The sequence below is a fragment of the Ovis canadensis genome, chromosome 1 (assembly GCF_042477335.2).
Source record: "Ovis canadensis isolate MfBH-ARS-UI-01 breed Bighorn chromosome 1, ARS-UI_OviCan_v2, whole genome shotgun sequence".
Classification (NCBI taxonomy): domain Eukaryota; kingdom Metazoa; phylum Chordata; class Mammalia; order Artiodactyla; family Bovidae; genus Ovis; species Ovis canadensis.
In genome coordinates, this window is record NC_091245.1 from 217916751 (window position 1) to 217931515 (window position 14765).

A 14765-nucleotide genomic window follows, 5' to 3' on the forward strand; every position below is an offset into this window, starting at 1 on the left:
TTTTTGACATTGGAAGACCCTTAAAGCTGCCAACTGTGTCCTTTTGACCAAGTTCTCATCATTTTTTAGCACTTCCTCATCTTCTAGATCAGGTCCATCCTGTGCTTTACCTGCCTCAGCCCTACAATCAGTCTTTTCTCCAAGGAGCCATGGCAGAGTCATGGTTCTTTTGACTGGAGAATGAGATCTGGAAACCAAGATTTGTGTGCTTGATGTATTATACTACTGGCTGATCGTTTGCTTGAGCTATAAGAATTTGTTATCTTCTCTCACTACATATCAGATAGGCTTTACATTCCGTTGCAAATCTGGCTGTAGAAGTCAGTGAATTTTTACTATCGTTTTATTATCTTTCTCACATCTGACTCCATTTTGAGTCAGATGTGCTTTAGACAGAGGGAAACTTAGTGCACTTAAACTATTCGGGGACTGTTTCCGTTTGGAAACCTGCAGAAGGGAAGCCCTTGGTCACCGGTGTGCAATACACACCTGTGTCCTCCGGAGTCCGCTGTTCTTCGCCCAGCACAGCCCCACAGCTTTCTCAAACCTGGAGTGTCTGCAACACTCTGCAAGGACACAGTGGAGGGGGTAAGTCAGCGCTCCGACTTCCTCCCGACGCCGCCTCTGATTGGCTCTGGGCACACAAGAAACGGGTGAATGAGCGGCTGGCCCTCGCAGAAACTTGCTTGAGGTCTTTGGGTGGTATTGCCCTTTCCTCCTCGTCCGTCCGGCAGGCCAGCCGAGCCGGAGGAGGATGAGGTCGTCCTGTGTCCTGCTTACCGCCCTAGTGGCACTGGCTGCCTATTACATCTACATCCCTCTGCCCAGCTCCGTCTCCGATCCCTGGAAGCTGATGCTGCTGGACGCCACTTTCCGGAGCGCACAGCAAGTGGTGAGACGCAGCCCAGGGCTGATTCTCTGTCCCTTCTCTTAAGCAATATTTTAGGGGGATAGAGAATTTCCGGCCTTTGTCCCGTGAGATGCGTATTTTTGTGGCGCAATAAAGCTATTGCTTTTTAAAGTGTTTCAGGCTGACATTTTCAGGATGTCGCATTCGCTTCTTGGCTAGCAGCGGGTTGGGTCTGTGTCTTCGTCTGTGTTGATACCGGCGAAGGTGAAGTTCTTGAGCAGAATTTGACGACTGTTTAAATCCTTCGTCTTTCCTAAATGTCACCTTCTATCTTGGTTTGCAACGTCAAAAATCAAGGTTCCAGCGTTTTATAACCCACCCCTCCCCCCATTTTGTTCTCTCATAGAGGGCGGCAGAGAGCGAGTTAAGTGTTGTAGCAAGGCTCTGGTTCCTGGGAATGCAGCCACGTTAAGAGCAGACTTGGCATGGTGATCTCGCACTGTGTCCGACAGTGGAGCCCTCCATTGCCGCGGGCAGCAGCCTGGGCTCCCACAGTACTTAGGGAATGGCACAGATCTGCACGTCATGGCCGGCCCGCCTCAGCTCAGCCCAACAAAGGAGGCGGAGAGGCCTGGCTGGCTGCGGGCGAGGCTGTGGAGGTAGTGACAGCAGGTGTGTGCATGATGCCCTTGTTTTGCGCCCTGCGGCGTTCCGTTTATGTCCTTAACTGTAGAAGAGCTAACCTTTGCCTGAGTCAGGATATCCAGGCTTAGCCTGGCAGGGTGACAGTTCTCTTTACTGTACCTTGAGTGTATTTTTTTTTTTTAACCCCGTAGACAGAAAAATGTAACTTTCTGGTTTATTCTATGTAAGAGGCATTATTTTTAGTGCCAGACCATCTAAACTCTAGACTACAATCAGCTGTCAAGTCTGATTGTGCAAGACTAAACAGGGTTTTCTGAGCATCCTGCTCTATCTAAACTCCTACCCTCCTCCCAAACCGAGACTCCTCCCCTCCTCCAACCTCCGGCTTTAACCTCAGGTTATTTTTGTAAATTCCTTTAAAGAATGACAACTAAGGAGAGAGAGAAAAAACAAACAAACAAATAGGATTTTCCTAGAGGATTGATATTCCTTTTCCCTGTGCATTCCAGCTGTGTGTAGGATTACCTAGTCTCTGAGGCATTGTCCTATCACAAATCCCTTAACTAGGGTATTATAGCACATTTATAGGAAGATTTTGCTATTCTTGAATCCAGCCACGTTTCCACCCTCAAGTCCCCCATTTTCTCTTAGGAAGAGTCTATGAGGCAATAGCCTCTTCCTTCCCTCCTGCTTACTACAATGTTGACAAGACGGAAGAATGACCATCCCCTTCTCTAGCATGGGCTCCAAGAAAGGCAGTCTTGTGCAGGATGCTCTGCAATCACTCTCTTCCTCCAGAAATTTTGTTGCTGGGGAGTAGCACCCTTTAAAGATTCTGGGATACAATGATATTTACCTGGGTGGCTTAAATGGCCTTCTACAGTAAAAAGAATAATGCCTAATGATAAGAAAAACAGAAAGAAAGAAAAAATAAATCAAACTACTGTGTTGGCCACAGAGATTATTCTTGCCTTTCTGATCCAAGGAAATCTTCCCTATCATAACTAATTTGAAAAAAAGCCATGATTGGAAAAATGTCTTTCTTCCCCAACACAGCAACCAGTCCAGTAAGGCCTTTAGACCTTACGGTCATCTGCAGAGTGTCCCCTTAGCTGGTGTTTGGGAATGATAATGTTTATAGTGCCAGGTCACAGAGACAGATAAGGTAGCAGAGTATCCTCACTGGGCACTGGTTGGAGTTGGGTTAGCACACAAGTGGCTCTTATCATTTGTCTTCAGAACTGTAAAACATCAGAAAGATCATTCAGCCCACAAGAAAGCATATTCTACCCAGGAAAGCAGTTTACCAGTGTCACTTCAAATTGTCCTGGGGAAAAGGCAATGTGCTTGACACTTGGTAGTAAACAGAGCATGACTGTTAGTCATGCCTCCCTGAATCCCTCCTCAGCCAGGCCACTTGCTGGCTGCAAGGCCAGCCCATTAACCAACCTTCTCTGACCCTCAGCTTTCCTTGTATAATAGGGCTGATAGCTATTGATGCTTTGTAAGAGTGCTGTAATGTATTTTAATGGCTGGAATTGGTTGTAGTTATTCTTCTAAGTGAACTTCCCTGGTGGCTCAGACGGTAAAAGCGTCTGCCTACAATGCGGGAGACCCGGGTTCAATCCCCGGGTTGGGAAGATCCCCTGGAGAAGGGAATGGCAACCCACTCCAATATTCTTCTAAGTATTGTCCCAAAGGGCCACTGTGGGTTGTGGGGAAAATCTGTAGTACTGCTCAACTTTGTTGAAACAATAAATGTTGAAACCTGGACTGCTACCACTAAATTGCCTGGCATAAAGTTTGTTGTCCACATCATTTTAGTTTGAATTGATTGGCTCCGTTAGAAAAGCTACTTCAGTGGTAAGGCTTGGTCAATTTCCTAATACAGCAGGCACCTGCCTAATATCAAGAAATGTGAAGGCTTGGGACTTCCCTAGCGGTCCAGTGGTAAGACTCTGCGCCTTTCACTGAAGGGGGCATGGGTTTGATCCCTGGTTGGGGAACTAAGATGCCATGTGATGTGGCCAAAAAGAAAAAAAAGTGAATGCTGCTTTTATTCTGTTGTCATTGGCAAATGCTTCACCACTCCCTGTCCCTTCTCATCTCCTTTATCTTCTGCAGATGAGTCAGAGTATGGAGATTATGTTCATTGTGCTTTTCTTCCTTGGGGTCCTTCAATATTACCTAAGAAGAAGCTATTTAGGATCTTTCTCAAGTCATTTCAAACACAGATGCTACATTAGAGTCAGCTAGGAAGGCTTCAAAAATCCTAATGCCCGATTCACAATGTATACCAAATTTGTGCAGAATCTCTGGGTGAGGAGTCCCAGGAAGCAGTATTTTAAACAGTTCCCAAGGTGATTTCAGTGTGCAGCAAAAACTGAGAACCACTACTCTGTAAGTTAAATACACTGCTGATGTAGATTATATTTTTCTTAAACTGTTCAAGTTATATTGCATACATGTTGCTGGAAAGGACCCCTTTACATTAGCATGTTTATCAGATTAGTAATCTGATACTTTGGCTCTAAGGTGATAAAATAGCTAGGCATCTTTCAGTGTGATAGCAAAGCCATCATAAGACTTGAACAGTGGAAAAACACAGACAAAAATAGTCTGGGAAGGGCAATGGAGAGAGATGTAGATGAAGATTAGGGGAACAAAAGGAAGGAGTTTGGTGGACATTCTGAAGACATTTAAAAATGCTGTGCAAGCAAAAATTTTTATAAAATGGAAATCCTGGTACAGGTAGAGATACTGAGAAGTATACACTGCTGGAAAAAATGTAAATTTCAACAACTTTTTTGATAGCAGTTTGGCAGTGTCCATGGGAAGCTGTGGAAGTATTTATTCTTTGACCCAACAATCCCTCTGGATGAATTCACGTAATTATGCATATAGTCAAAGCTATAGCTATCAAGATAGAAATATTTCATAGGTACAATAATCTTTTTAAACTAGTCCAAAATCACTGCCATTTAAGAAATATGAGAGAACATTCAGCAACCTTTCTTTTCTTTTTTTTATTTTCAGTGTTATTTAAAAAAATTTAAGAACTATAAGAGACTATGTAAATATGGTAAACCCATATTTTGGAAACTATGCAGTCAAACAATTAAGTTGTAAAAATAAAGTTTAATTATGTACAAGTGATTTATACTGTGCTTTAAGTGAGAAAATGCTACAAAAAGCATATATGCCATTATACCATTTGAAATATCTGTACATCAAAACAGATAGCTTTATAAATCTATGTATAGATTTATAGAAAAAGCAGGACATAATTTAAAATATACTGAATTTTTTTTCTGGTCCATAAGATTCTATCTTCAGGTTTCCCATCTGTATAGTCTAGTTTTTCTGCAATGAACATGAAATAAGAAATTAATTAAAAACTTTTTTTGTAGTAGGTTTTCTACTTCTAAAGTGGAATTGAAATGCACATACATATCAATGTGATTAGTATTTCAGTAATTGTTCTATGAAGAAAATAATTTTATTTTCTTTTCTATTTTGGCTGTGCCGTGTGGCTTGTGGGATCTGACCAAAGATGAAACTCCAGCCATGGCACTGAGGTACTGAAAGCTCTGAGCCCTAACCACTGGACCACTAGAGAATTCCCTAAAATAGATTTCTTTTAAAAAGGCATCTTGGATCCTTTGACCGCTATCATGATAGCAGGTTTCATGTACAGTCACTTAAATGTAACACAGGTTGAAAGCTTAGTGTGTGAGTCTGACCCACAGAAATTGCAGCTTAGTATGATGAAGAAGCTATGCTCATGTATAGCTATTAAAAAGGCAAGAGCTGACAAGTATCACAGAAGAGGTACAGTTACAGGAGCTCATAGGAGGGAGTGGTTTTGTACCGTTTAGAGGGGGTGGTAAAGATGATGACTGAAGGTAATAAAGGGCCAGAGTGTGACTTCTTACCTCAATCACCTCTTAACTTTCTAGTTCTTATCCTAGGTATCCTTTCAGTGACATAATGTAAAAGAAAGATTATTGAAGCTGATATTTCTGCTGAATGCTTCCCCTGTTTCTTATAAATGACAGTGATTTTGGACTAGTTGAGCAAGATTTTTCATCCTGTAAAATGTCCTCGAACTTGTTGAAATCAAATGTGACCACACCTGAATTCTCTGTGCATGATGTGTCTTTGGGCTGTGTGGGTATGCTTTGAATGACAGCTCAGCTGGATGCCATGCAGAACTCCAACTTGGTGACCTTCTTCATAAGCATTCATGAACTGGAATGTTTACTCCTAAATTTAACTTTAAAACATTAGTATATAATAAGCTTTGCTTATTGCCTTCTAGACTTGCCTTGACACATATTTCTTCATGTAAATTAGAGATTTCACTCACTAAGCACGGTAATTTTTAGCTGACTTAGTGAAATTTTCTTTAAACACACCTGGCAGCAGAATGGCTTTAAGAATAGTTTGATTAGTATTAGTTCTGACAAGTGAGGAAAATGAGTTGGTCTCGGTAGAAAGAACCTCCTGGTGGATCCAATCAAATATTAAAGTCAGGTTGATTCAAATACAAGTGTGTAAGATAATGCCTAATTTGTAGTTCTCCTTTTAATTCTTTATACTTTTAACTTTTTATTTTGTATTGAGGTTTAGCCAGTTTCCTTTTTACTTTTCCTAAAACTCTACAAATATGGCTCTGAGCACAGAAATGCCAACCTTATTACTTTATTTTAGTGTGATATCCTATTGCTAACATGTGGCTTGAGCTTGATATGAAAATATTTCTGAGGTGTGAAAGTGTAATAATCATTCTTAACTGTCCTATTAATGCACAATTACTTCTTTTAAATTAGTGAGCATATGTTTACTTTTACTGACAAATGAAACTATACGGTAACTGTCTACCATTTATTTTCTCCTTCATTTATGTTTATAAAGGAAGACGTGTAATTAAATTTCATGGTGACAGGCCTAACTATCTTCCCTACCTAGTCTAAGATGTGTCATAGTATGAAATTTTAACAGTCTTTTAGTGTTTCCAAAATAAAATAGATATCCTAGCCTAATATCCTATCCTTAATAAAGTTAAAATTCTGAAGTCATCATTAATTCAATGAACAACAATGCTAGGAGTTGATGAAACAATAAAACACATGTCTAATCTTTACGAGTTTACAGTCCAGTGAAGGGAATTCTACTGACAGTTACAGAATGTGGCTTGAATGATAGAAGAATTATGATAGAGGCATTTATGGATTGCCTTAAAAAGGACATCTAATGTTAACCTGTGGAGAAGGAAATGGCAACCCACTCCAGTATTCTTGCCTGGGAAATCCTATGGACAGAGGAGCCTGGCGGGCTACAGTCCATGGGGTCTGAAAGAGTCGGACGTGACCGAGCAACTAAACAACAACTACAGTGTTGACCTTAGCATCAGGAGCAGATGTTTCCCTTTCACACTGATATCAGCTCTGAATTATCAAGGCTGAGTGAGCATTTACAGTAAAGACAGAAAGTCGCTCAGTCATGTCCAACTCTTTGCAACCTCATGGACTGTAGCCTGCCAGGCTCCTCTGATCATGGGATTTTCCAGGCAAGAATACTGGAGTGGGTTGTCATTTCCTTCTCCAGGGTATCTTCCTGACCCAGGGATCAAACCTGGGTCTCCCATACTGCAGGCAGACTCTTCATCATCTGAGCCACCAGGGAAGCTCATTTACAGTAAAAATAACATCTATTAAGCATGTCCTGAGCATTTACTCTGTGCCAGATACTGTGCTGTGTGCTTTACATACAGTTCATTTAGTTTGTGCTATAATTCTATGAGATAGGTGTTCTTATTTTCCTTATTTTATAAAGGAGGAAACTGAACTATAAAGAAAAGTAACTTGCTTTTGATAACAAAGCTTGTAAGAGGTGGAGCCTGTGTTACTGTGAGTTTACGAGCTCAACCGTTATGCTAGGTTGACTTTCCATAAGAGCCAGCCGAGTGAAAGAGGTGAGGAAGAGAAGAAGGAGAGAAAGGAGGGGCAAAACGGCATCCCAGACAAAGGGAATGTTCCAGTGGGAGAAGATGGTACAAGCTAAGGCCCTAAAAGTAATTCCGAGTGGCTGGAGTGTAAAGCTCAGAAGCCAGAGAGGTGAGGTAGAAAGGAAGCTCAGGCCAGGTAATGAAGTGTTCTGTGGGCCAGGAAAGGAGCTGCTGAAAGGATTTTAGCAGGGAAATCACATGGTCAGATCTATATTTGGGAACAGTTTTCTCAGTGGCAGTATAGAGACTAGAGTTTAAGAAAATAAATGAGGGAAAAGACCACTTGAGAAGCAATTATCCAGATGAGAGGGGAGAGCATGAACTAATAAAATGGGATGGGTTTGGAGTGAGGCTGGCCAGAGTTGCTGACTGCAAGAGTGAAGGAGAGAAAGGAGTCAAAGATGACTTCTGGGACAGACTCTGCAGTAACTGGGTGAATGGTGATGATGCACCTGATTAGGAAAAGGAGCAGGTCTGAGGGTGAAGGTCACAGAGTTTGGTACCTTGCTTTGAAGTCCATGGGACCAATTTAAGGGTAGCTGTTCATAAATAGTTTGCATATATAAGACCAGAATTTGGGGGAGAGAGAGCTGAGCTTAAGATATGGGTTTGGCAGAGGTCAGTGAATGGGTAATGGTGGGAGCAGTGGGAATGAATGTGTTTAGAGTGAGAGGAGGACTGGGGGATCCTACCAAGAAAACCCCAGGAGCTCACCAGTGAGAGGAAGAGAAGGCCAGCCCTAAGAGAATGAGACCCTGAAGAACATAATTCTTTGGTTATACCTTACATTTTTATAGCACTGCAGGTTTTACAGAGGGTTTCACTTACATGATCTCATTTTATTTTTACAATAAATGACCACCTGATGTTAGTTATTTCCATTTGTCGAGTGAGGAAACAGTTTCTGAAAGGGTCAATGATACTCCCAAGTTCACATGAGTAATAGTGGCAAAACAGGACTGGAATGAAAATCACTAGACTCTTAATTTCGTGTTTTCACTGCTGGGCCAAGTGACCTGAAAACAAAGTCCTGCGTGATGGACTTGCCCGTTTTTGTCTCTGGCGCTGTCTCCCTGACGGGTACTCATAGCTGCAGGTATGCGTGTGGGTATGTGCATGATAACTTTATTACAGGTACATTGTATCCTGACCTTTTTTGATCTCCTGCTATTAAATAAATCTACACTGGTGTTTTCCAGTCTTTTTTCCTGTAAGAGATTTGATGACCTTTGTAAAACACGCCAGGGGAACATAGAGGAAATACTAGGGGAATCTGTAAGGACTTGAATGACAGAATTCACAGGATTCATAAAGAAAATTATACAAAGGGTTCTCAAAGAGAATGCCAACTCTGATAGATTTTGAATAGTTATAAAAAATGCTTTTAAGTTTCTACCTCTATAAAACACCTAACTTTCAGTGTCTTATAGCTCATCTGCAACCTGTTAACAGCCTATCTGTTGGCTGCTAATGGTACAGCATGCAAACTGTAAGGAAGCTCTTTCCTATAGTTTGTATTCTCAGTCACTCAGTCATTCTTTGCTATTACATGGACTGTAGCCTGCCAGGCTCCTCTGTCCATTGAATTTTCCAGGCAAGAACACTGGAGTGGGTTGCCATGCTCTCCTCCAGGGGATCTTCCCAACCCCAGGGATTGAACTCACATCTTTTGTGTTTCCTGCATTGGCAGGCAGATTCTTTACCATTGCACCACCTGGGAAGCCCTATAGTTTGTAACTATTTAAATACATGTATATTGCTACTAAACACAGAGAGATTGTCCCCATGTTCCGTGTACCTAGGGTAGCCTCAACATTTATTATTCAAACCATGCCATGTCCGAGAGTAATAGGGGTTGCTATTAATAATCATGGCAGGACAACCATTTGAAACCAGAACTATTCCCAGACGAATTTGGACGTATGCTCAGCCTGCATTTATGTGACATGCATTCATCAGCATAATCAACTCAAAGTTGTGGAATGATTGCTGTGCTCCCTGCTGTGCTCAGATTTTACTGTTAATCCTCCAGGGAACCAGCTCCCACCCCTCACACCGGTGGAATTCCTGTTCTCTAGGATAGTGGCAGAATGAAAGCACTGAGTTCTTTGGCACTTAGGGCCTGCTCCAAACTGGTACCACTCTGCTGAATCTAGCCTCACAGTGTCCCCATGACCATCGTGACACCTCTCCTCCTGTCGTCACCTCTGCCTCACATGCCCTCCCACCCTCTTACTTTAGCCAACATCCCACACATCTTTCAACACCCACTCAAAGATAATTTCTTTTGGAAACTTCCCCTCTTTCCCCAGTCAACCTTCATCTCTCGCTCCTTCATACTCTGCTAGCATTTTGTTTTTCTTTTATGGCGCTTGTATGTTTCCTAATGTTGATATTTCTTCCCCACCAAATCATAAGCTTCCTCACCTATCATAGACACAATTTTTCTTTTACTATTTTAGTATTTTTGGTTTTTGGGTTTTTGAGTGGGGAGAGGGCTTTGAAGATAATGCATGTTAGAGGAAGTAAGAATTCATAGTTCTGCTTTCTTTCAGTCCTCCCTGTTTCTTCATTTGCCCCAAACACCAAAACTGGTGCTTTCTTGTGCTTCTGACTCTGAACTTATCCAAAAATGGCTTTTTGTTGTCCTTTGCAAATTTTTTTCTGTTTGTTTTTTGCAAGCCTTGCTGTTTTCTGGGTTTTTTATTTCCTCAGAATGTTTTCTTAGATTTATGGCTGTTTTTGAATTTGTAATGAATCATGTGTTTCTAGCTAAATGTTAGTTATCCTACAGGCCACCTCCTTAAAAGATAACTAGCAAATTCCCACATCCATTTGTTATCATTCTCTTTTTCTCTTTTCTCCAGAATGGATAATTGATGAATGCCCCATGAGAAATTAATTTGGCTGACACTCTTCTGTGCCACCTGTCCTATAATATTGTCCCTCCCCTGGGACACAAATTACCTTTTTCTTGACCATTCTGAAGTCTACTTTCCTAAAACACAAGATGTTTATTTCACTGTTGCTACTTTATGCATCAGTTCTAAAATAGAGTCACTCTATCCCAAGGTTTCAGTCACTTCCATTTCATGGCCGTTGGAGAGAAGCAAGTCCAGAGGAGCCATAATCCCTGCTTCCTTGATTTTCTTCGCAAGACAAATCAATTTTGCTTTTAAAAGATGATTGACTTTTAATAGAATAAGATTACTGGTAGGTGTCTGCATAATAATAGATACATTTATTGAATAATAAACACAGTCACTTTGTGAAATAGTAGTTAATGTCCTCAGTTAAGGGAGATAGAAACTCAGTGAGGTTGAGTGGTTCACAGACATGGGACTGACTGGGAGTCTGGCTGTGAACCTGGTCTGCTGATTTCCATAACCCTTTCTGCTGTCTTCCACAGCTTCCCGTTAGATTGTTCAGTCTCCCTTCTTCCCCTTCTTATTCAAATCTTTTGTGTAGATCCACATTGAAAAAGCATCTCATGGGCAAGGAGCCTGCTATCTACTGTTTACAAATTTTAGTCCTAGAGGGTTTTAGTATATGTTACCCATTGAAAAGTGTTCCATGGTAAGTAAGACTAGGAAAAGCCGAGTTAAACAGAGTTAATCAGGATTTCTTTTTTAACAGTGCAACATTTCAGAATCCCTATCATGTATTTTGAATACTGACATGTATTTTGAATTTTAAAGAAAGAATATTTAATTGAGTCCCATATTTAATTGACTTATCAATCCTTATTTGAACTTCATGGTACTGGTGGTATATTTACAGAATTTGGGGTTCCATTTTCATAGTGTTCTAGAGCATGGATTTGGAGGTCAGGGAGACTTATGCTCAAATCCCAACTTGAGCTATACTAGCTGTGTGACTATGACCTTGTATTTAACCTATGAGTGTTTCCTAATCTAGTAACTGGTCATGATACTTAGCTCCTGAAGTTATTTTGAAGGTTGCAAATGATAATGTATACAAAGCTTTATTGTTTGTCATCATCCCACAGTAGTTAATATGTAAAACACTTGGAATAATAACCTGTCACAAAATAAATATGTTTGGTCCTAATCTGACTTTTGGCAGTCGTCTGCAGTATACTCCAATAGTAGTGTGCAGTTTTTTATTTTTTAATTTTCACCTTTATTCTTGTCAGTCTGCTTCTGCTCTTAAATTCGTGGATTTCTATACAACTGTAGATCATTTTTACCTGGCCTGCTGTTGGCTCCTGCTGCTGAGCTTAAATCATAACTTTACCATTTACTAGTCATGAGACTAACTGGGCAAGTTCCTAAAACTCTTAAGTAACTTAAAACTTAAAAGGTTTAGTTTCCTTATCTATAAAAGTGGAATAATGACAGTGCTTCCCTCAAGGCTTGTTGTTTTTATTGTTCAATTGCTAAGTTGTGTCCAATTCTTTGCAACCCCATCGACTGCAGCATGCCAGGCTTCTCAGTCCTTCACTCTCTCCCAGAGTTTGCTCAAACTATGTCCATTGAGTTGGTGATGCCATCCAATCATTTCATCCTCTTTTTCTCCTTGTGCCCTCAGTCTTTTGCAGCATCAGGGTCTTTTCCAATGAGTCAGCTCTTTGCATCAGGTAGCCAAAGTATTAGAGCTTCAGCTTCAGCATCAGTCCTTCCAATGAATATTCAAGGTTGATATCCTTTAGGATTGACTGGTTTGATCTCCTTGCTGTCCAAGGGACTCTCAGAAGTCTTCTCCATACCACCATTCAAAAGCATCAATTCTTCAGTGCTCACTCTTCTTAATGGACCAACTCTCACATCCATTCATGACTACTGTAAAAACCATAGCTTTGACTATATGGACCTTTGTCAGTAAAGTGATATCTCTGCTTCTTAATATGCTGTCTAGGTTTGTCATAGCTTTGCTTCTAAGGAGCAAGCGTCTTTTAATTTTGTGGCTGCAATCACCATCTGCAGTGATTTTGGAGCCCAAGAAAATAAAATCTGCCACTGTTTTCACTTTTTCCCCATCTATTTGGCATGAAGTAATGGGACCGGACGCCATGATCTTGGTTTTTTGAATGTTGAGTTTTAAGCTAGGTTTTTGACTCTTCTCTTTCACTGTCATCAAGAGGATCTTTAGTTCTTCTTTGTTTTCTGCCATTAGAGTGATATCATCTGCATATCTGAGGATGTTGATATTTCTCCCGGCAATCTTGATTCCAGCTTGTGATTTATCCAGCCCAGCATTTCACATGATGTACTCTGCATATAAGTTAAATAAGCAGGGTGACAATATTCAGCCTTGACATACTTCTTTCCCAATTTTGAACCAGTTCGTTGTTCCATGTCCGGTTCTAACTGTTGCTTCTTGACCTGCATACAGGTTTCTCAGGAGGCAAGTGCTGGGAGCCAGTGTGAGGAATCTCGCTCATGGCAAAGGTCATGAGGAAGGAAGCCAGACATACACAAAGGCGTGATCTGGCTTCAGGGGTTCCCCCAGGGTTTTCTTGAATATCTACCCCGCAAAACCAGAGTCTGCCTGCCTTATTGTACTGTGCTTTCCACTCTTCTAACATAACAGGGGGCCATCCCCAATCACCTTCCTCTAAAAGGAATTAACTTAGGGCTCCAGTTAACTGTCTCCTGCATATGAAAAGAATGTCTTGGCTTAAACCCCTCTGATAGCTTTCTAACTTACCTGACTGGTCTGTCCGGACTTTTACAACTTGTGATTGATTATGGCCCCCCAACCGCGAGAGGCACGAAGCTGAAAGCATCTTAAAGATACAACGCCTTTTTTAAAGAGCTAAAAATTATATTGGTGACAGGTTTCACTGTTGAGTCAATGACTGCTGCCAGGCCTCCATATTCTTTATCTTTTAGACACCTGAAGGATATTAATCAATGTAATTGGGATATAGAAAAAGGAATATAGTAGTTTTGATGTTAGCAACACTAGACTTTTGAGTTAATTACTTTTCTCTTTGTTATAAATCACTGTACTTCTTTCATTGTTATAAATTGTTGTGTTCTTGCTATGTAAGAATGTAACTTTATTTAGTGCTTTCTGAGAGTGGCACCAGACTTTGAGAAGAACAACACAAATAAGTTCTCTGGTTGACAGACCCTTATCAGAAAAGGGCCGTAAAATGTTAATTGGCCTTCTGGCCAGAAGATGATGTAAATCACCTAAGACTTGTGTATACAACTAGGTATTCAGAGAGAAAGCCTGGTCTCGATAAGAGTCAGGGCTGCTGACGCTGCATAATTTTGTTTTATCCATTGATCTCTATGTACAATCAAAAGTATAAAAGGCCTTTCTGGACAATAGAGGATGGGCAAGTCACTGGAAAGACTGGTTTCCCCCGTGTCTCTCTCTCTTTCTCCCTCTCCCTCCCTCTCCTTTTCAGGCTGAATTCCCATCTGGGGCATGGAGGCTCACCATGTCTACTTACTTGCCCTGGCTTCTAAGACCCATGAGAGAGGGAGCCCAAGGCGGGGCACCCTCCTCTATTCAAAAGGGTGCTGGTGGCCTAATGTAGATGGTGCAAACCTCTTGTCCTGAGGTTTTATTAGTTCTCCATGTAAACCAAGTTATTCAGCCTCTTTTCTCCACTAGATTTTCCTACTATACTATTTTTTCCTAATCTCTCTTATATTTCTAATTAAATAATTCTTTCTAAGATGCCACGCCATCTCCCCTTCGAATTACCCTGGATCCACCAGGGCTGGACCCCGGCAGGCAAGTAAGGTGGTCTGGTATTCTCTTTAAGAATTTTCCACAGTTTGTTGTGATCCACACTCTCAAAGGCTTTAGTGTAGTCAATGAAGCAGAAGTAGATGCTTTTTGGAATTCCTCTGCTTTTTCTATGATAAATGTGATTGTGTATGTAACATTCTTAGCATAGCAATTGGTATATAGCAAGAAGGAAAAACCTGTTCCTGTAGTTAAAATTTTGGCATCTATGGGCTTAGTTTGCTGATGTTCTACCTAGATATGTGAGTCATCATCATAGAGGTAACATATACCATCTAACAATTTCACATATATATTAACTCAATCTTTATAACAACCCTGTGATTAAGTACTATTATTCCTATATTAAAAATGTAAAGATTGAGGCACAGAGAGGTTAAGTAACTTGCCCAGATTACACTCCTAGAGCCAGAACGCTAATTTAAGCAGTCTGGCTTTGAAGTTAGTACTCTAAAAACTGAAGAAATTGCAGTCTTTTAGACCATTACTGTCTTATGTCAAAGATCTTTATCAGACTCTGCCAAGATATTC

General features: G+C 40.9%; 1 protein-coding gene and 1 non-coding gene across 3 annotated transcripts in view; both read left to right on the forward strand.

Moving 5' to 3' along the window:
- Window positions 1-510: 510 nt before the first annotated feature.
- Window positions 511-14765, forward strand: part of NCEH1 (neutral cholesterol ester hydrolase 1) — a 69208-nt gene continuing 54953 nt past the window's right edge. The window contains exons 1-2 of one of the 2 annotated variants that reach the window (XM_069559852.1): window positions 559-892; window positions 1257-1522. Coding sequence is in view for 1 of the 2 variants with exons in the window: in XM_069559842.1 (XP_069415943.1) it covers window positions 755-892 (138 nt within the window). In the remaining variant the exon portion in view is untranslated. Of the gene's footprint in view, window positions 893-1256; window positions 1523-14765 lie in introns of both variants that reach the window. The other variant, XM_069559842.1, reaches the window with a different exon arrangement.
- Window positions 3063-3135, forward strand: TRNAC-ACA (transfer RNA cysteine (anticodon ACA)). Its single transcript has one exon. It is a non-coding gene; the product is annotated as a tRNA-Cys (tRNA).